The 21,475-nt window shown below is 35.6% G+C and overlaps 2 protein-coding genes across 2 annotated transcripts in view; both read right to left on the minus strand.

Moving 5' to 3' along the window:
- Positions 1-1,379: 1,379 nt before the first annotated feature.
- Positions 1,380-3,282, minus strand: asrij (OCIA domain-containing protein asrij). The gene has a single exon (XM_088260578.1). It carries the CDS (start codon positions 3,144-3,146, stop codon positions 2,442-2,444), a length of 705 nt encoding a protein of 234 aa, XP_088116704.1. The 5' UTR covers positions 3,147-3,282; the 3' UTR covers positions 1,380-2,441.
- Positions 3,283-4,520: 1,238 nt separating this feature from the next.
- Positions 4,521-21,475, minus strand: part of Gapvd1 (GTPase activating protein and VPS9 domains 1) — a 44,363-nt gene continuing 27,408 nt past the window's right edge. The window contains exons 16-27 of the mRNA XM_088260668.1: positions 21,209-21,360; positions 20,111-21,121; positions 17,970-18,133; positions 17,234-17,380; positions 15,966-16,128; positions 15,594-15,690; positions 14,114-14,313; positions 12,871-13,079; positions 11,029-11,143; positions 10,037-10,172; positions 9,496-9,612; positions 4,521-8,378 (exon numbers count right to left, since the gene is read on the minus strand). Coding sequence (XP_088116794.1) covers positions 8,226-8,378; positions 9,496-9,612; positions 10,037-10,172; positions 11,029-11,143; positions 12,871-13,079; positions 14,114-14,313; positions 15,594-15,690; positions 15,966-16,128; positions 17,234-17,380; positions 17,970-18,133; positions 20,111-21,121; positions 21,209-21,360 — 2,664 coding nt within the window. The 3' untranslated portion in view covers positions 4,521-8,225. The remainder of the gene's footprint in view (positions 8,379-9,495; positions 9,613-10,036; positions 10,173-11,028; positions 11,144-12,870; positions 13,080-14,113; positions 14,314-15,593; positions 15,691-15,965; positions 16,129-17,233; positions 17,381-17,969; positions 18,134-20,110; positions 21,122-21,208; positions 21,361-21,475) is intronic.

Here is a 21,475-nt window from a genome sequence, read left to right on the forward strand (position 1 = left end):
TTACTCCCTTAACGAGCGATGTTTTGCATAACGAGTAACAGGAAGGGCAAGTCCCTTTTCCACGACATTTAATTGTGAACCTGGACTTTCGCGGCTTGGGAAGGAGGTTAACCAAAAGAACCCTCACTTCTGCTTGGAAAAACTTTGGCCAGAGAGTGTTGTCAAATATGATTTTGAAACAGTAACTGTGGAGACTACAGTCAAAGAGATTGTCTCATTAGCCAATATCATGGGACTCGAGGTGGATAACAATGATATTGAAGAGCTTGTGAAAGAGTACAGCCAAGAGCTGACCACCGAAGAGCTTATGGAGTTTCATAGCAAGAAATTATGGAGAAGAATCTGTTGATGGAGGAGGAAGAAGTAGCGGAGCAACAATCTTCCAGCACAATAAGAGAAATGCTGAAAGCATGGGAAACTGCTGTATTACATTAAGAAGCATCATCCTAATGGTGGCTATTAATGAATAGATTTGTCATAAATTCTTTTTTTTTTTTTAAATCTGAATTATATTCCGAGTTTTTACACTCCTTAACAATTTATATGTAGTTTTATTTGAATAAATGTTTTTCTTTCGGCCTGGAACGCATTATCATATTTTACATTGATTTGTATGGGAAAAAATGTTTCACTTAATGAGTAAGATGCTGGAACGAATTAAACTTCTTATGAGAGGTTCCACTATGATGAGTCAGTAATGTAATAATAAGCATACTGAAAAATATCCTTTTTATATCAATAGCTCAATGCATTAGTACATTAAAAACCCTTCTAAAATATATAAGTAATTATTTCGCTCTTATATTTTTCCTTTACTCGGATATTTATGACAAAAGTCAAGTCAAAAATATAAATGCATTTATCATGAAAAGCTAATTTTTTATTTAAATTTGTTGCCGTTACACGTAAGTGAAGTGGAACGTATGCCAAAAAATTAATGGTAATGGAAAGCTATAAAGCCCATCTTGTCATAAATTTAAGTGTCACTAGCTCTCATTAGTGATTTACATGGAAACAATGTGAATGATAGTTACTGTTGGTTGTGGATTCAGCATTCTGAAGGCGATTTGCCTATACAGTGAAGCTACCAAGTAGCGTGCATGATCCTATGAGAGATTACTGTAATGGATTTACGCATGTTCATTGCCAACATTCAGATAAGGTCTGTATCCTAGCAGCTGCCAAGTTTTGAAAAGTTTTATGTAATTTTCTGCCACAACTAGCTTCCGAATCATAAAACTAAATTGCCTCGAGATTATATAATATATGATCAAAATAGCACCAGCACCACATTACGTTGAAAGAAATTTACAAAAATCACTGCTTCTTTTACAAAAGATTGGAAAATAAAATGCTTATTTTATCCCAGGTCAATATAATTTTGGAAGTGTGGATGTCTCTTTTTATTTTTTTTAGTAAATTCAACATTTTTTATATTTTCAGTACAAAATAACATCAGTAATTTTTCATGCCTTTATAGTACAGAAATAATTAATCATTCTTCTGCATCGTTGTCCTTATAGCTAAGATCTTTATTCTTGAGTATCTTCTCTCCTTGTCCTTAAAAATGAATTATAATATCCAATCAATAATTCTAGTCATTCATGAATGTTTGGAGGGTATTTATATTAGTAAATTCTACTATTAATTTATCTTTGAGATATTATATATTACTCCATGACTGATTACTGTTAGATATTGATAACTATTTTACCCATAGTGAGGAGTGTGCTCAAATTTACCCAAAGCTGAAGTAAATCAAAAATTACTGACGAAATCCCAAGTTCAGCTCTAGCGTGTCGAGTTTACCAACTGTTTTTGTTATTCTTGATTTATTTAGCGTATTGTATTCACGTGATCGAAGGAACTCGTCCACCTATATTACTATAATACCCCGAATCGTCAGTTTAACTCGAAATATAAGTTTAAACACCTTTTTATATATTTTATAATAAATAATAAAAATGAGAAGTAATGTAAATTGTCTGATCAAGGAAATGTCTTCGAGATGAAGGGTATTACTAGGTGAATATGGAAATTATAGAGGACAATAAAGGACATTACATAGAATCTTTTTTTTAAAGGATGAAGTATAAACCACCGTAGTATAAAAACCGAAAAAGCATTGTTGATATGAAGTGTTTGTTTAGAGTGCTTTATCTTTTTACAGTGAAAAACAGCAAAGCAAGGTTTGAATAATAAAAGTTAATTTGAAGTAATTCTACAGGATTTCACCTGGACTAATAAATTTTTATTTAAAGTAAAGTATAAAAATTATCAGAGCAAGTTGCTAAAACAGTTCTGTTGTACAATAAATAAAAATGAATATAAGTTTCTTTATAACTAACAACAATGCTAGTTGGCTTTATTAATTGTTTTACACCGGGAAAATAACTGGCGGATTCCTATTAGTCTATTATGCTCTGCCATAATGTAAGCCGCTAGTTAATGTCGTCCCCATATTGGTTCTTTGCGGATTGCTGAACCCGGGGAGGCGGAGCTCTGGAGATGGGGGGCATGGGTTCGTCTAGCCTGTAGGGCTGCGAGCGCGCCGCCATGCTATCTTCTCTGTTCTTCTTTCGGAGCTCGTCGTATGTCATCCCCGGCGCCTTGGGAAGAAGCAGGTCTTCGCTCCCACCGATTACCGAGTCCAGAGATGGCTTCTTATTCTCCTCTAACCCGCTAAACGACGGCCTGTCAGTGTCTAGATCCAGGGAAGAGCTCTTAGAGCTGGCGACCGCGTCCGAATACACGTCGGGCGCCGCTGCCCCATACATTGACAGCGGACTTCTAGAATCGCTAAAATCTTTATTCTTACGCTGTCTGAGGATCTCCGCCAGTTGGCTATCGGGCAGCTGCATTAATTTATCGGCGCACTTTTGTTGATAGGAAAGTTTTCCCCCAAAATATCCAATCATGCACGCAACCATGACTTTAGGTACTGCGCCGAATTTCCGATTAGGAGCGAGGTATCCCGATCTCACGGTGTAATAAGTTAAAAATCCTAGAGCGCCGCTCAATGGTAACGATCTTTGATAAAAACTTTCCCTATTGCATTCTTCTAACACTCGAATTTCATCTCTCGAGAATTTGTAGCCCTTTAGCTGCTTCTGTGGATTCTCCATTGGGTCACTATTCGGATTCATATTGTTTTATGTAAGTTACGATTTCGTTATATCTTCTCAAATAAAATTTACCGACTTCAAACTAAAACAATAACACTTCATTGTACAATATATTTTGCCTATCAGTTACCTAACCTAATTCACACTGACATTACGAAACCATAGAAAAACATTTCTTTAAGTGCATAGAAAAAATAAATATGAAGTACTTACCTATGAAAATTCTTCTTCTTCTTCTTCTTATTGTAGGCCTTACGGCCTGTTTTTAAGAGCGATTAGCCTCCTGCGACGTCGATTCCCAGCTATCGGCCCATCTCTTTGGTGGTCTGCCCGGGAGTCGTCTACCATGGGGTTGGCCGTAAAATGCGATGTGGGGGAGTCTGGATGGTTCCATTCTCCTCACATGCGCATACCATTATCTTCTTCGTTGCCTTCCCCACCTAACGACATCTTCGATCTCGCATATTTCCCTGATCTTGGCATTTCTCAATCTATCTCGAAGACTCTTGCCTGTTATGCTTCTCAGAGTCTTCATTTCTGACACTCAAAGCGTGTTTTTTGTGGCAGCGGTGTCTGCTCTACTTTCGATTTCATACGTCATGATGGGTCGGACACAAGTACTTACCTATGAAAATTTAAAAATTAATAACAAATAGTAGGGTAGATACTTATTACAACAGAATAATAATAAAATAGTATCATTAGAAAAAAGCGAGGAAAGATAACGAGGTTAAAATGTCTCCCTGTATTGCCGTTTTTTTTTTAAACTTTAAAGTAATAATCAAAAGTAATAATATAGAAAGTGATAATCGAAAGTGGAGGCATAGAATATGCATCAATAAGTTTTTGTGACCTTGTTAACCCTTTAAGTGCCAGGAAGTATTAGTAAAGGTGGGGACTGACCGGAGAATTTCGTCGTAACGTAACGTCGTAACTCGCTCGTGGCGTCCGCAAGCATCGAGCGCTCGGCTCGCTGTACTGACTATAGGAATGCTCGCATCGTAACGTGCTACGTTACGACGAAATGCTCTGGTCAGTCCCCACCTTAAGACTGTTCCCGGTAGGCCTAAACATTTAAAAAAAAATTAAAATCTTATAAAAAAATAATATTTTGAATGAAGATTTACCAAATATGTACACAGTGCGGTGTTAAATGTGTTTCATATTTTAGATTATGAAAATTAGTGCTTGACATTGGTTAGAAACAAGCACAAAGGTAAGCGCGTTTACACTTTGATTTTGTATGTCCCACCTGGCGAGCACATAATTGGAGAGCGCGTAAATATGCTTAAGAATGAAAATCAGTTAAAGTTAGATTCAAAATTTTTTTGAACTGTGGTTTAATATAGTAAAAAAGTTTGTAAACACTTTCATAAAACAAAACAAGAAATAAAAAATAATCGTTTAAATATATAAGTACTTTATTAAATATATTTGTAAGATCAACTTATTGGGAGTTAATAAAAGCGATTGAATGTTTTACAAGTTCTCATAAAATAATATATTGAATAACAAATAATACCATGAACCTCTGATATTATATACAGCATTGTGCACAATGCGAGTACACAAACAAGAAAGTTAATAAAATTAAAGCTTAACTTTGAGATTGAGTGCGCAAAATTATACTTAGCATCGCTCCTACATCCGCAAGTTTAACTTGCCCCCATTTTGAGCAGACATTTTAGGGTGTACATTTAATTGACTAGCAAGACTTTTATTTTATTACACTTAAAATTATTTACACATGTGGCAACACTCGAGACTTATTATTTAACACAGCTTCGGCAAGAAGAATACTAGTATAGCAAAAAAAAAATCAAACAATATCGTTATTAAATTATTTAAATATATAATTATGTACAAATATGGAATGTAATCAACCTTGTACGTCCAACACTTGGTCATATTAAAACTATTAATATTGAATTATAACCAATTTGAGTGGTTCATTAATGATTACTAATTATTATTAATAGAGTCATGTCAAGTTTGGCTATGATTTAATCCGGCATAAATTACAATCCAGATAAGAGGCTTAATCTTAAACTGAAAATAACACTGAAATTTATATATTTGCATACATTGTAAAGAAAGTAAATATATTGCAAATAGAAAAAAGTTAAATCTAAAAATTATAAAATGCAGTGCCTTCATCGAAAAAAAAACAAAAAAACATATGGTCAAATTTTAAGCAGGTAGATTTTGGTCAGCGAAATTCTTTCAAACCCATTTTCGTCCTCTCATTCAGATGGTGTCAGTTGTTGACCTGATATTATTCATGTGTGGCTGTCAATCTTTTAAGTAATAAGAGAATAAAATTATGTTTTTTCATCAAATACAGGCAACACACAACTCCAATAAAATAAAGGTCTACAGTCTAATGTCTGTAAGTCGTGCGTAAAGTTATACAATTCAACACCATAGACAAAGAAAATACAGATTTTTCTTACAAGTGAGTAGTACTCTATGAATTTTTAGTTAAATTTGGCACAAAAAAATATGACAAAAGTTAGTTATATTTATTTTAAATTCTCTTCTTTGACAAACTTATCTGGAGAATTTTTAAGAGGTGCCAGTGTCGTATTTTTAATAGAAAATTGATTTCGACCTAGTAAAATTTTACAAAACAGTCCCAACGAAAGTTCTAGAGACAAGTTTGTTGAATGATATTTTTAAAAAAAATTGTGTACTGAATTTTTGGTTTTGATACAAGTTCACGAACGGCTGTAAAAATCTAAGAAATATATATGTATATTTGTATTGATTTGCAAAATAGAAAAATATGTTTGAATTAACCTTATTAAAAAAAAACTATGTACTTATATAGGCAGAGATACAAATTAAGTAATACCGAAAAATTCCTTTAAAATCTTCAAAGAGGTAGAATGCACCACATTGTGTGAATATTATTATATATAATTTCAATTTATATAAATAACAGCAGACTATCGATTTTATCGAGATGGTTGGTATACAATTTGGCTAGAAAAATATATTTTAATGGTTCCAATTTATAGGCCTTTAAACACATCAAAAGAACCTCGGAAGTTCAAACAATATGCGAGTGATTTTATCACATTGACCACCAACAATAAAAAAAATAATATATATAGTTCTTAACCAATAGAAATGTGCAGATAAGGCTTTTTTAAAAAAGCAAAATAAGAGGTTTTTAAAGTTCAACTATAGCACGCCAGTAAAAACCGTTTATTGCAAAGACACTATAGCGGTTGGGGATACCTTAGATTGTAATATTCTTATTAATAAAATAAAATACATATCTGAAAATACATATTTAAGGAACTCTTATTTAAAGACCTCTCTGCCCGATGAAGGGATTGAACAAGTCATCAAGTCAAAATTGACACTTTTTCAATTATATTACCTAACATCTTAAATCTTCATACTTTTGGCTGATCTGTAAGCAGAAATGTAAGCGAAAGTTCGTCTTAATTCAAGCATTTGATTTTATTCAGATTGATACAAAATTGACTGGTGTTTTTCAGAAAGGAATTTGAAAAAAAAAATTTGGTCACCATATGATTATTTCATGCTTCTTCAAATTGGAAACAGACCTAGGCATCGATTGCACACGGAAATTAACGCTTTAACCACAAAGTGTAGATAATTTTAAAATTACTTGTAGACTTTTATTTATATATATATATATATATATATATATAAATACGCGGAATGGATCCCTTGTGAAAAAAGTCTTAGATATGTTTTGAAACTAAAATACCGATTATTAAAATTATTAGTGAAATAAATATTATATTGAAATATTATAATACAGAAAAACCAATTGGGGATTATAAACATGTAACATGTATTATAAAAATATCTTTGCTTACATTACATACTTGTACATATGTCTACATTTCATAAATAAATTTAAAATTTCAATTTTTTTAAATAATAATTACACAAATAAAAGTTTCAGCTCCAATTACTTATGTGAGATTTAAATGGATAATTGGCAACACTGAAATTGAAAATCTGAAATTTGAGAAGACAATATGGATATTTAATCATAGGTAGGATGATAAATGTTACACGGTTAGTAAAATGATCACTTAACGAGTCAAAGACTCTCTGTAAATTGTAAATTCTGGGCTCTGTAAATTCTCCCTGTAAATCCATATTCTCATCTCAATAATTTCGGTTTGTTAAAAAATCTCATATTTTTTCTTCCAATGGATTCTTACCACATAACACCAGCCAATTATGTTTTTACAGATTTGCCATCTGCGACGGCTCAAAAGAAATTTGAAGTTATGTACGCAATGACTAAATTTTTTACAACTATAATGATTCTCCATTGACAATTATTATTACATTTCCCGATCCCAGCGGGAAGATGAGGAATCTCTCCAGATACATAATATCACAAAAACAAAATAAAAAGAGTAAATTTTCATTCTAAATACCTTGTGGTTCTTACCCATTTTATTAACGGACACAGATTATCTATGGTAGAATTATTCTAGTCATATTGCCTATGGGACGTTTATTACGAACCAGAGAGTAAAATTATTGATAATAAACTACATATAGACTGTTGCCAGGTAAAAGGCCCCAAGTCCGAAATGGCTACTTTTCATGAGATGCATTCGTAGCGGCATAATTTAATTAAGTAAGTCATTTGTCACTGGAGCCTTTTTTGGGCTGGCCACAGCTGATATAATCAATTTTATATAAGCTCTTTGCAATGAAGACAAAATAGGAAACTGCACAACAGTTTAGTAAAGCCACTTTGAGTAAGCACTTAATATTATAATGGCTTAGTATTTTGACGTTCAAACAACTAAAAATTTACTACAAAAAATATCCTAATCAATTGAAAACAAATCATTCTCAGATTTATATTGCAATTTGCGGGAATCGAAGCTATGATACCAGTTTTGCAGTCGGGTGTCTTTTAGTAAACAACAATTATTTTGTTCCCAATAGCAAAAATTAAATTGTCAAGTGGTTAAAGAGCCACATGTAGCTGACCCCTGACCTAGGTCAATCAATATGGGGTGTCGATTATATGTGTAAAAATATATGTAGAATACAAAAATAAATTTGATCCTATGTAGGGTGGTGGTGGTCCTATCTGCGGGCGGCGCGCGTATAGTCCATGGTCTTGATGTACTCCACCGCGGAGCTGAACTGGGTCCAGCAGTACAGCTGCTCTCCCTCTAGCGGAGAGTTCAGGAAGGTGCTGACAAACTGGACCGTCGACAGCAGGGATGGGGGGTTGGCCTGAGAGTGAAAATTCATTCATAAAGTTAATATAGACTAATCTACATTTATTCCTTAGTTTACTGTTTCTCAAAAGGGAGTATAGGCCGAAACTGCCTTTGCGGTCATCTCTTATATTCTATTTGAGTATCAGTCCAGAAAATGAGAGCGCTCTTCCGCAATGACAAACTTAACCTTAAACTTGGACAGAGACTCATAAAGTGCTATTTGATCCGTATTGCTATATTGCTCACTCCTTTCAAGAACTTCATAAATCAAAAATTGTCAATTTTCAGTTGTGCATGTTTTCGGAATGCCCTGAAAATGTACTATATCCCAGAAAAAGAAGCATATTTTTAACACAATATTTACCCGCTACAGGGCAGAAAGTGTTATTTTTGCATTTTGAAGAAAGGGTATTGAATTATTATTTTTTTAAATATACTAAATATTTTTCAAATGGAGAAAAAACCTTCAGGTTTTACCTAAAAAGATCTGTTGCACAGTAAAAAGTTCAGTAAGTGGCTTGATATTTAATTTAATACATTGTATTATATTTTTAAACTTTAAAAACATTCTCCTGAAAAATCAAGTATTTTGATTTATGACGTTCTTGAAAGGAGTGAGCGATATGGCTCTGAGACCTGGACCCGAAAGGTGAATATGATGAATCGGATAAAAGCATTTGAAATGTGGCTTCACAGCAGAATGCTTCATCTGGATCACAAAGAGAACTCTTGTTGAATATCAGTGTCGGGTTGTGGTCCCGTGGTTAGTGTCGCGGACTCTTAAGTCAGAGTTTCTCGGTTCGAACCCATTCTACCACAATTTGATACCTATTTCTAGTAATGAGTCGCTTAGGCTCACAGAAATAGTATAAAATTGAAATATTTATGTAAATAATAAAACACAAATATTTATCATTAAAAAAAAAAAGATTCAAAAGATTTCATATCTGGGTCATTTTTTCGTGCAGAGAAACACTACATTCTACAAATCATCATGATGAGAAAGATTCAAAGATTGGCGCAGGACTGCGAAGGGTGATCGATTAATAGTGAAAATGAAAATGATACAGAAAGTGAAGGTCTTCGAACAGTTAAGATTAGAGAAAGAGGTTTTGAATGTGGCGGCTGACCTTAATGATGACGTAGACGAGAACCGGAGTGAGGTGGTCCGCTCCCGGAGTACCCCCGTCGGAGGCCATGCTGAGCAGGGACATGATACTGCCCACACAACGCACCACACACTCCACCTAAGTTAAACAGATTGTTAACAACATTAAAATTATTTTTCATATCAGACACTGGGTTATTTACCCTACGGATGAGATGTCAATATTATAGTTGTCTCAACTTGATGACTTCGGAAACACTTAAAAGCGTCTTTTACATACTGTTGGTAGAGAGCGGGAGACACTTATAAGCATTCTCTTTGCTTATTCTTGGTAGAACGCGAGAGGCGCCAAAAAACATTGTACAGATCAGAATTCGGTTTATGGTTACCTCTGATTAATATACTGAGGGTTGGGCGGCGGACTGTCTGAGTATAATAAGGGTTGGGGTCGATGAAAAAACAGTCCGCAAACAATGTATTAAGAAATATGTGTGTATCAACAAAAAATAGCAACAAAACTAAAATTGGAATTGAGAACATAAAAAATGCAGCTAAATGCTGACCTTATCTCTGGGTGTTTTATAGACGGGTAGGTGAGCTAGTATCCTCTGCGCCGGCAGCCAAGGGGCGCCCGCGAGCCCCCGCTCGGGAAGCCCTATGCCCCCCGCACTGAGACGCCCGATGTGCTCATGCAGCAGGCTGGAACAGATATAATATTGTTACAAAATGCTATGTCAAGAGGAACTGCAAAGAATCACGTAGAATAATATTGTTAAATTAATGTTAACACATTCTTGTTGGGCGGATCTGCACGCTAATTAATGCCAGGAGCTGGCGGTTTTTACGTATTTTTAAAAAATTAAACGTTTGTGTATAAATCTTCATATCTTAAAAAATATTTTTAGTTTTGTGATGAAAGTTTTTGTGTAGTATTTAACATACTTAGAGTAGCGTATAATAGACGTATTATTAGATACATATATATTTGAAAATTTATCCACTATATATGAAATAATATACATAAAAATATTACTGTAGCTATAAGTGAGTGACTGTTTACTAGGAGAGACTAATCTAAAATGAAGCTTGTCAGACTATGTGAGTATTAACAACATTTTGAGTGTGTCCAAATACTTGATCACAAAATCTGGATTATCTCCAATTACAGCAGTTATTTTCATATTATTTTTTGACATCTCATCAAAGATGAAGAAGAATTTGAGTAGTGTGGTTGTCAATAATGGGCAGAATTGGTGAATGTTACACCTGTGTAAAGTGATCACTTAAACCACCCTATGACGGTCGTCAGCTCCGTAAATGCCCAGACTTCCATATTCTTCTTCATCTTTGATGAGATGTCAAAAAATATGTGAGTATTCACAAGATTGCGGGATGTTGTTATTACCACTGTGTTAGCAACATACACACATTCCTACACATATATATTTTGTGTGGTTCAATGGTTTATTGATCTCAAGAAAGGTAGTGCTCATATGAAAGATATGCTTTTCAGCAACCCTGAAATGTTCTAGAGTCGGTGTATAATGTGCCTTACAGATCTCTGAGGATGTCGCCGTCTCCGTTGGGGAACATGGCCTGAAGGTACACCCGCCCCATCACCGCTCTCTCCACCGTGAGGGCGGCTTGCTCCAACTCCCATTCAGAAGCACCTGAACAGAGAGAGTCAAAATAAGACACCTACCTTATCATCCATTGTTCACTTTGTGTAATACCGTAGAACGGGGCTACTTGAACATTGATGTGTTACTTACTGGGCTCAAGTACAAGTTTTTTTGTACTGGGCTCACAAAAAAAAAATTAGATCGTGGTATCGATCGAAGTATAGTGACAATAAGTGTCACCTGTCAGGGAAACAATGAATCATGTCGATACGTTCATTATGTAGACCAAATACAGATTTCTTTTTTTTTTGTACTGGGCTCAAGTAAAACATCAAAGTTCTACGGTACCACTTTTATTACCATACCACTACACATACCACAAGTTATCAATGCTTTCAGTATACAAAATATAAGTCAAAATAATTTTATTGAGTAGATACAGGGTTGTTCTACACTCATTTCACGGCTTTAAAAATAAGGAGTAATGCACTTATACAAAAATATACAAGATCAATATCAATAAAATATACGTTTGATTTTAATCACAAATACAGCCTGACATTGGATCCCAGATAGTTCATAAGGAACTCTCTTAAGAGGTTGTATCATACACGATAAAAATAGCGAAGGATATTGGTACCATAAACCAAGCTAGGACACAAAATGCTGAACCCTGAAGTGGAAGCGGAAGGCCTGTTGACGACAGCACGGCTTCTCCTGAGAATTTTTACGTGGTTTCCACCCAGCAATGAGCAAATGCTGAGAAGTTCCTGATTAGCCCATGCTAGTATATCCCTACAAATATATTTAAGTTTTTTGCTGATACTTTGTGGCACATTTTATAAACTTTATAAAATAAAACTCAAACATTGTTCCTGATTAGCCCATGCTAGTATATCCTTACAAATATATAAGTTTTTTGCTGATACTTTGTGGCACATTTTATAAACTTTATAAAATAAAACTCAAACATTGTTCCTGATTAGCCCATGCTAGTATATCCTTACAAATATATTTAAGTTTTTTGCTGATACTTTGTGGCACATTTTATAAACTTTATAAAATAAAACTCAAACATTGTTCCTGATTAGCCCATGCTAGTATATCCTTACAAATATATAAGTTTTTTGCTGATACTTTGTGGCACATTTTATAAACTTTATAAAATAAAACTCAAACATTGTTCCTGATTAGCCCATGCTAGTATATCCTTACAAATATATTTAAGTTTTTTGCTGATACTTTGTGGCACATTTTTTAACTTTATAAAATAAAACTCAAACATTGTTTACAACATTTGAGTGTGTCCAAATACTTGTTCACAAAATCTGGATTATCTCCAATTACAGAAGTTATTTTTTTTTATTATTTGTAGACATCTCATCGAAGATGAAGAAGATTATGGAAGTCTGGCCTATGACGGTCGTCAGCCCCGTAAATACCCAGACTTTCATATTCTTTTTCATCTTTGATGAGATGTCAAAAAATAATATGAAAATTACTCCTGTAATTGGAGATAATGCAGATTTTGTGAACAAGTATTTGGACACACTCAAAATGTTGTAAACAATGATTGAGTTCTATTTTAAAAAATAATATCAAACATTGTTTTCAACTGGTTTCAACAAGCACGTTGTCATCTATAAGATGCTTGTCGAAACCGGATGGAAAAGAGTACCAAAAATAAAAGTGGTTAAAAGTTTGAGTTTCATTTTATAATTTTTTTTATCAAAGTGTTGAAGAAATCATGTCAGGGTGGTAGTGTGAGTCAGTACCGGCCCAGACGTCCTCGCGGGCCATCTCCTGGTTGAGGGCGCGCAGTGTGTGCGCGAGGCGGTCGCGCTTCTCGTCGGCCAGCCCCGAGCGCAGGCGCTCCTGCAGCCCCGCCAGGCGCGCCTCCCGCGCCGCCAGCGACACGCGCGCACGCCCCGCCGCCACCAGCGCCGCCTGCCGCAGCGCCTCCCCGCGCTGCCACTCCGTGGCGCTGCAAACCACATTCCAATTATTATTCTAGTTCTACTTATAATACCTGTTGTATTTTTGCCAGTGCCCTTTACTATGACCTAAATTATATTGTATTCCCACACACAGGCCATGCCTTTGTGGGATATTTTTTAGTATTTACATTTTATTCATATTTTGTATTTGTATTTTATTAATATTTTTGTCCGCCTACGTAGTGTAATGGTCAGCACGCTCGGCTACCGTTCCGGAGGTCCCGGGTTCGATTCCCAGGGGAGGTCAAATAAATATAAGTGATTTTTTCACTCTAATATTTATTCCATATTACCCTGGACAGGTACCTGAAGCGGGGGGCTGATCACCTTTCCTTCATGTGTTAACAATCAAGATAACACTGCGTTTGTTTGATGCAGTGCCCTATGCACCAGTGGGGTGTGGATAAGGGTTTGAAAATTTTTTTTTTTCATATTTTTATGTATTTAAATTTATGTCATGTTTGTATAATGCAAAAGAATTAAAAATAAGAAGAAAAAAATGTATCATTTTTATTTTTTATTATGAGGTCAAGGGATATTGCATCCCTTATGTCACTGCGACCATATTAGGTCTATTGTGACCTCCCTCTGTAACATAGTTCACTCTCAAGACCTACATGAGTCATGTAGCTCATGACCTGTCTTGGTGGTAAGAGCTTCACTTACTATATAACATTACTAAAATCTCACACTGCTTTATAATATTCTTCACAATCCCAATGCACCTAAATTTCTTGCTGAAAATATTTATATACTTCTCAGATCATGGTCTATCACTTTCCATTCCTCGCCATAACACATCATTCTTCAGTAAACGTCTGAGACATACTATCCATCATTAGATTCCTAACTGTCCATCCACCTTCCTCCCCTAGTTTTTTCCTCTACCCCCTCTAACGCCAAAATAAAACTTCACTTGTCTCTCGAAGACGAACCGTCAATGCAGTCATGCAGTTATGCAAAAAAAAGTCATGCAGTGAAGGGTTAAATAAATAAATAAATAAAAATAATGACAAGATACCTCTCCAGTGCGGCTATGGTGGTGACGAGGGCGCGCTTGCAGCGGGCCAGGTAGGTGAGGTAGGGCAGGCGCGCCCGGGCCTCGGCCCGCACGGCCCCCAGAGGTGCGGAGCCCGCCGCACCGAGCGCCGCGAGCGCGGCTCCCGCGCCGCCGCTGCCCTCCAGCCGCAGGGCGCAGACCAGAGACACGGCACCTGCGCGCTGTTTAAACAACAGAACGTTAGCACTTTTTTTAGGATTCCAATTGTTTATGAGTGATTTGGAATCTAACAAACAAAATACATTGTAATAATAATAAATACAGGATATAAGAGGAGATAGAACAAAAAATAATAACAATAATTAACTGACTTGACTGAAAGTAAAATATAAAATAAACTATTCAATCTACATTGATTAAATCATATTCAAATGTGGACGATAAAAATTATTGTTACCTTAAATGTAACTATTAAATGAGGATCATATAGACGTGCCCTACTCTAGCTACATTTTTGTCAATTTTGAGATATTTGGTGTACGTCATCAACAGACCGTTATCTACAAATTTAAATTTAAAAAAATATATATAAAATAAATTACGCCTAGTTTTCAGACGTATAAGACGCTATCTACATCAAATTTTCGAAATGAAATGAACTCCTAAAACGCTAACTAATTAATTTTGATAAAGCGTAAAGTTTTAAAACGATTCAATACATTATTTTATTGTGTTTTTGAATGTGTAATACTAGTTTAGAATTTCAGATATAACCGTTAATTAATAAAATAAAAAAATACATTCAAAAAAATATTCTAAGCTCTCTCCTGTAAAGTAACAGATTTGTAGATAGAGTACTTTACGTAGAGGCCGTCGATATGTGGAGGTCCTCACCGAAACGTTACATTTCCATTATAAATGATTTTAAGTAATCAGGAATTCTAGCTTGTAAAATTGTTACGTTATGATGCAATTTAATGATTTTATATTGGTTTAACACACAATTGGTCATGTTTTGTCGCAACTTTGATTAAGATTTCGATAGAATACAGTAAACAGATATGCATTTAAAAGATTTTTTGTGCAATATTGGAAATGTAACTTTTTGGTGAAGACCTCCATATATACACACACACAATGTGAACACTTATCACTACAGAATTTGATGGATATAAAAAATCTGTGGCTGTTTATAGTAAAATAAGTACCTAAGCTAGAATCACGCACGGAATTGGGTATTGTGGTTACTTGTGATTAGTATACTGAGGGTCGGGCGGCAGACTGTCTGAGCATTATTAGGGTCGGGGTTGATGAAAAAATTGCCCAACAGCAATGTGTTAAGCAAAATTAAATCTTGTTATTAACTTTTTCGAAGCTATTATATTTTTAACATAAAAAACATAAAAGTTACTGTCCTCAAATATGGTTTGCATAGATTGACTTATTTTATAACATCCCTCAATAATAGAGTGAAGAAGGGAAATATTAAAATGTAGTTTACCCCGGAAGCAAGCTCCAAGCAGTTGACATCCATGTTGGAAAGGACTTGTCTTAATTTCTTCTTTAAGTTTTCAAACTCAACATCAGTCGCGATATCACTGGAATAAAAAAAAAATCTTAATGGATATAATAAGTACATATGTACTGTTTTAATAAAAAAGACATTTTTAAAATATGTCTTTATGAATAAAAAGTATATTTGAAGTTTACTTGAAATTGTTTAACATTAAATTTTGGAGTTGCAAAATCATTTTGGAATATCGAAGATAAACTTTCATTTAAATTAAAATATTTGTCACCCTTTCTTAAAAATGGTTTCCATGTTTGGGACTTTATATTTTGTAAATAATAATAATATATGTTTATAATTTACCTGTGATTGGCAGAGTCCCCGTCGCTGGCGTCTCCCTGGGGGCCGACCAGCAGCGAGGCGGGCCGCGCGTGCTGGCCCCACTGCCCCGAGTCCGAGGCGGCCGCCTCGCTGCTGGAGGAGGAAGCTTTCCGGCGGTACTTGGCCAGGATGTCATCTGATAATTCTGCAATGATGGAAGGGATTGGAATGAAGATATGAGCTATCGATTCGGGTGACAAAATCCCTTCCAATATTTCATAAATATTTCACTTCAATACTATTTCCGGTTAAACTTGTGTTTTAACATAGGACCAAGACTCTGACTCAAGAATTTCTGAATTCTTCGGGTGCTCATTAAACAACAGCTACCTGAGCTTCCTATCAGATCTTTTCAGTATTAACACATTGTTTTTGGGCGGTTTTTTCATCAACCCTGAGTATAATTAGTATACTAATTAGGGTTGCATACTAATCACAAGTAACTGCAAAGTCAATTTCGATCTGTACAATGTTTTTTGGCGTCTCGCGCTCTACCAAAAGTAAGCAAATAGAACTCTTAAAAGCATCTCCCGCTCTTTGGCAGTACGTAAAATACGACGTAAAAAGTAAACATTCCATTACCTACTAATATCTCAAATTTATTAACCTCCCCTAACAAACTAATGTAATAATAAATTTGTGAATTTCTTAAAATTAATTGTATACATTTGTGAAAGTGTATTTTATATGCAAAATAACTTAATCAAACTTATATTACTAATAAAAACTAACTCCACTAACAGGAACACTAAGTGTAAAAAGTGTAAATAAAAAATAACTAGATACTGGCTAGACACTCGTAGGGTGAAAAGCCTTAAAAGGATAGAAAGAAGAAGAAAAATTAATGATACAATGTTTTAAAAATGTTCTTAAGTAGGTTCTTGTATTATCTATTTATATTATACTCTTTGGTGACAGATGAAAGAAACCCACGCAACCACCAATGGACTGTCCAGAGAATTGGAGGGATTGTTCCGTGTGTGTTCCGCGGAACACTGGTGTACCGTGGTGATTAGTTAGTGTGCTGCGGAAAAAAGTCTAGTTTTTTTAAAATAACACAATTGCTCCAAATTTTGATTGCCTGTGCTCAGTTAAGACATTACAGTTACATTTCTCATTAAAAATAATATGTTAAATATGTTACCATAGTATGGTAAATATGCACCTCTGAAATTTCTTAATTTGGTAGGTGTACCTTGAATAGGAAATGCGGAACACTGCTCTAGCACAATATGATATGTTGGAGTTACCTGTGTTGGTTTTGTGTGTAGCTCCAGGCAAGTTGATATCATCTCCCCTGGTTAAGATTCCTATTCCGTCTATATCACAGTCCCCTCCGCCAGCTTTGCACGGAGGCACATCCTCCATATACCCTGTCGCTGCATTGCTCCTTTTACCTGCATCATATAAGATTAGTGAGTTGTGTTTTGAAGCCAATAAAACATGAAATCTGCCTATCATTTTGTCAGATAAGATTAAATTGTCCATTTTTAATTTGAAAAAATCTTAGTAAATATTTCTTAACCTGTTAACCGGGCGGGACGCATAAATACGTCAAACGTAAACAATATCGGGTACGGGTAGGACATATGAATACGTCCTTGAAATATATGTTGCGCCCTGGAACGGGCGGGACGTATATTTTTCGAACAACAAAGGTTTTAGTCATCCATACATGTCTCGACACGAATTTAAGACACGGAGTGAATCAGTATTCGCGCCCGTTACAAGTTGCGTAATTGGACAGCGGACCACCCGGTTGACAGGTTAAAATCTATTGTGACATGCATTCCGCATCATTCTCAATCAATTTAAGTCAAATTTAAATTAAAACACCCTCTTCTACATTGTAGTAATTCCTATGCATTTTACCACAATCTATATTTGAATTTAAATAAATGAGGTAAGATAAGGTTCTAGATGAATATTTTTTTCACTCTTCTCTCAAAATCTTACGGACTACGGAGGTTCAAGTTACGGCCTCACCAAAATTAGCTGCAGACGCGGTGAATCCTCTACTCTTGTTGCGGAACTGCTTGATCTTGTTCAAGAAGTTACCGCCCGATCTCTTCATGTTGTTCTTCAGATCGCCGAAGTTCAGGCCGCCTCCTTCACTCGAGTCTTCCGGTGCTCTTCTGCCAGAATGATACCTAAACACACACATCATTATAGTGGATTCTAGGAAATTCACCCAAAAATGCTACTGATTTCACATTTCACAATAATATTGTTAACATTATAACATTATATTGTCCGCCTCCGTAGTGTAATGGTCAGCACGCTCGGCTACCGTTCTGGAGGTCCCGGGTTCGATTCCCAAGGGGGGTAAAAATAAATATAAGTGATTTTTTCACTGTAATATTTATTCAATATTACCATGGACTGGTACCTGAAGCGGAGGGCTGATCACCTTTCCTTCATAAGTAAAACGATCATGATAACACTGCGTTTATAAGACACAGTGCCCTATGCACCATTGGGGTGCGGATAAGGGTTTTATTTTATTATATATTTATTATATTGGTAAGTGGTAAGTCAGTTTCACTTGAATTTGGAGTTCACAGAGAATAAAGGAAAATACATATTGTAATAAAATATTAAGAATATTTGATTTTTGATATTAAAAACGACATTAATTCCGGGTACCCTAATTTATCAAATATTAAAATGAATTTCAAAATGCACAAGTTAATAGAAATAAAGGTTCAGAAATAAATTTAAATTTACCATTATGATACTCATAAATGTTGATATTCATTATCATTATTCATCATTACTATTATTATTTTACAACATTTTGAGTGTGTCCAAATACTTGTTCACAAAATCTGGATTATCTCCAATCACAGGAGTTATTTTCATATTATTTTTTGACATCTCATCAAAGATGAAGAAGAATATGGAAGTCTGGGCATTTACGGGGCTGACGACCGTCATAGGCCAGACTTCCATAATCTTTTTCATCTTTGATGAGATGTCAACAAATAATATGAAAATAACTTCTGTAATTGGAGATAATCCAGATTTTGTGAACAAGTATTTGGACACACTCAAAATGTTGTAAACATCCTTAAGGATGACACGCAAAATCGTGAAGCGTTCCACATTTTTAAACCAGCCGATGACGGTCGTCAGCCCCGTAAATGCCCAGACTTCCATATTCTTCTTCATCTTTGATGAGATGTCAAAAAATAATATTATTATTTTATTTATTATTACATATATTTGTATATTATTACATGTCTTACCCTCTTATGGACCTTGAGAATTGCCCCAACTGTCTCGAAGTTCAATATAAATAAAATTTAAGTAAACGAGTTAACAAAAATATAAGTATTATATTCTCAATAGTATTAATATTTAAAGCATTTACTTTGTGGTTAGTCATTTTTACTTATTTATTTTTTTACGAAAATGTTAGTAATATTAGTATACAACCACTCACCGAGATTTTTATGTCTACTGGTTTGGAGACGTACCCGTCTCTTCGTCAGGACAATCACCACCACAGCATGCAAACAATACTACCCATCACTACCATAGCACTATTTACACACTTAAAACTACACAGAATGTTTAACACATCGCTCACTCCTTTCAAGAACGTCATAAATCAAAAATTGTCGATTTTCAGTTGTGCATGTTTTCGGAATGCCCAGAAAATGTACTATATCCCAGTAAAAGAGGCATATTTGTAACTTAATATTTACCTGCTACAGGGCAGAAAGTGTTGAATTTGCATTTTGAGGAAAAGGTATTGTTTAATTATTTTTTTAAATAAACTAAATATTTTTCAAATGGAGAAAAAACCTTCAGGTTTTACCTCAAAAGATCTGTTGCATAGTAAAAAGTTTAATAAGTGGCTTGATATTTATTTATAATACATTGCATTATATTTTTAAACTTTAAAAACGTTCTCCTGAAAAATCAAGTATTTTGTTTTATGACGTTCTTGAAAGGAGTGAGCGACATGTGATTTTTGGTCGACCCGAACACCAACATCCACTAAGGGTTGTAGCACAAACATGCGTTAAGAGCCGAGGTCCAACAACTGCATGTTTGTGAGTGGTTATGCACTAATATTACTAACATTTTTGTAAAAAAATTAATAAGTTAATAAGTATTACCTGTGACTCTTTTCCGCCGTTGCGTCGAAGCTGATACTCTTCGGAATGGCTCCAGTAGAAGCCCCGGGCTTCAAGGAGCCGGTGCACGGAGTGGAGTTTCTAGGAAGAGTATTGGCTCCGTTGTTCCCGACGGGAACTCTGTGCACTTTCACGTCTGTAGAATTCAGAATGGAAATATTTAACGGCGGCGTGATTCGCCTTTCTGTTAAATTTTCCGAATTCACGTCCTGACTGGAACTCCGATCAGATGTGGAGGTATCGGCGCTATTGACAGAAAGAGTGCTGAGGGAAATAGCGCTACCCGATATCCCGTTCAGGGGAGAGTCAGTTTTAGAGTCCGGCTGTTTGGTATTCGATTTGTCGATCCTCGAAGAACTTATGTTGATAATGCTGGTTCTACTCTCCGACGTTTTCAACACTCGCGATATAGTATTCGAGATGAGATTCGGTGAGGTGAAGCTGTGCTGAGATGTCATCATGGAAGAGGAATGCATTCTCGAAATCAAACCATCGGATGATGAATCCTGTAAGCCAGTGTCGTATTCCGTATTTAGCTGAGTTTCATGAAAACGTTCGGAGAATCCGTTGGTTCCGTTTGAAGCGTCAAAGGACACATCGCTTAAAATAGAACTACTAAAGTCTTGGTTGGAAATATCCTGGTTGCCGTTCAAGAATGGTAGCATGTTTAGATCTGAGATTCCGGAGTCGTTGATTTCGGAAATATTCGCCTCGGCCCTTATAGGCCTGAACATGGAATCCGTGGAAGTTCTCTGGAGCTCCGCACTCAAGATACCGATGTCCTGTGCCGTGGAGCATCCAGGCTGGGTGTCAGAAGTGGCGCTGCCGGAATCCGGGATTATGGGGAAGCGCTGACAGGGATCATTGAGCCAGCGACTGGTCGCGTTCCCGTTGCTCAAGGCTTGCACGAATGGAGAATTGGAAGAGTGGAACATGCCATCGGGTGTGGATATACCAGATTCCAATACTTGGTTGTTAATTGCCTCATTTAATCTAAAACAAAATAAACAAGCAAAATTAAGTTTCGCATGTCAATAAGAATTGGCAATCTACTTAGTCAGTTATAAACACAAAACATACCCTTCGTTCCGCAAGCTGAAGTCAAACACGTTCATGTCGTGCGTATGTGGTCTCGCTAGGTCACCGTATGGCGGGAACGGAATTTGCTGTCCGGGACTTTCTGGAGTGAGGTGCTCCTTGTGCCGATCGGCTCCAGAAGAAAATGGGGACACCTGAAATAGAAATGAGAATGAAAAAACACTTCCTTTTGGCTACCGCTCCCATTTTAAAATAATTATTAATAATTTCAGTTCCTTTAACCAAACCGGGTGTGTGTGTAAAATTTTG

Source organism: Brachycentrus maculatus, unplaced genomic scaffold, assembly GCF_059751285.1.
Source record: "Brachycentrus maculatus isolate JH-2025_06_01 unplaced genomic scaffold, ASM5975128v1 h1tg000139l, whole genome shotgun sequence".
Taxonomy (NCBI): Eukaryota; Metazoa; Arthropoda; class Insecta; order Trichoptera; family Brachycentridae; genus Brachycentrus; species Brachycentrus maculatus.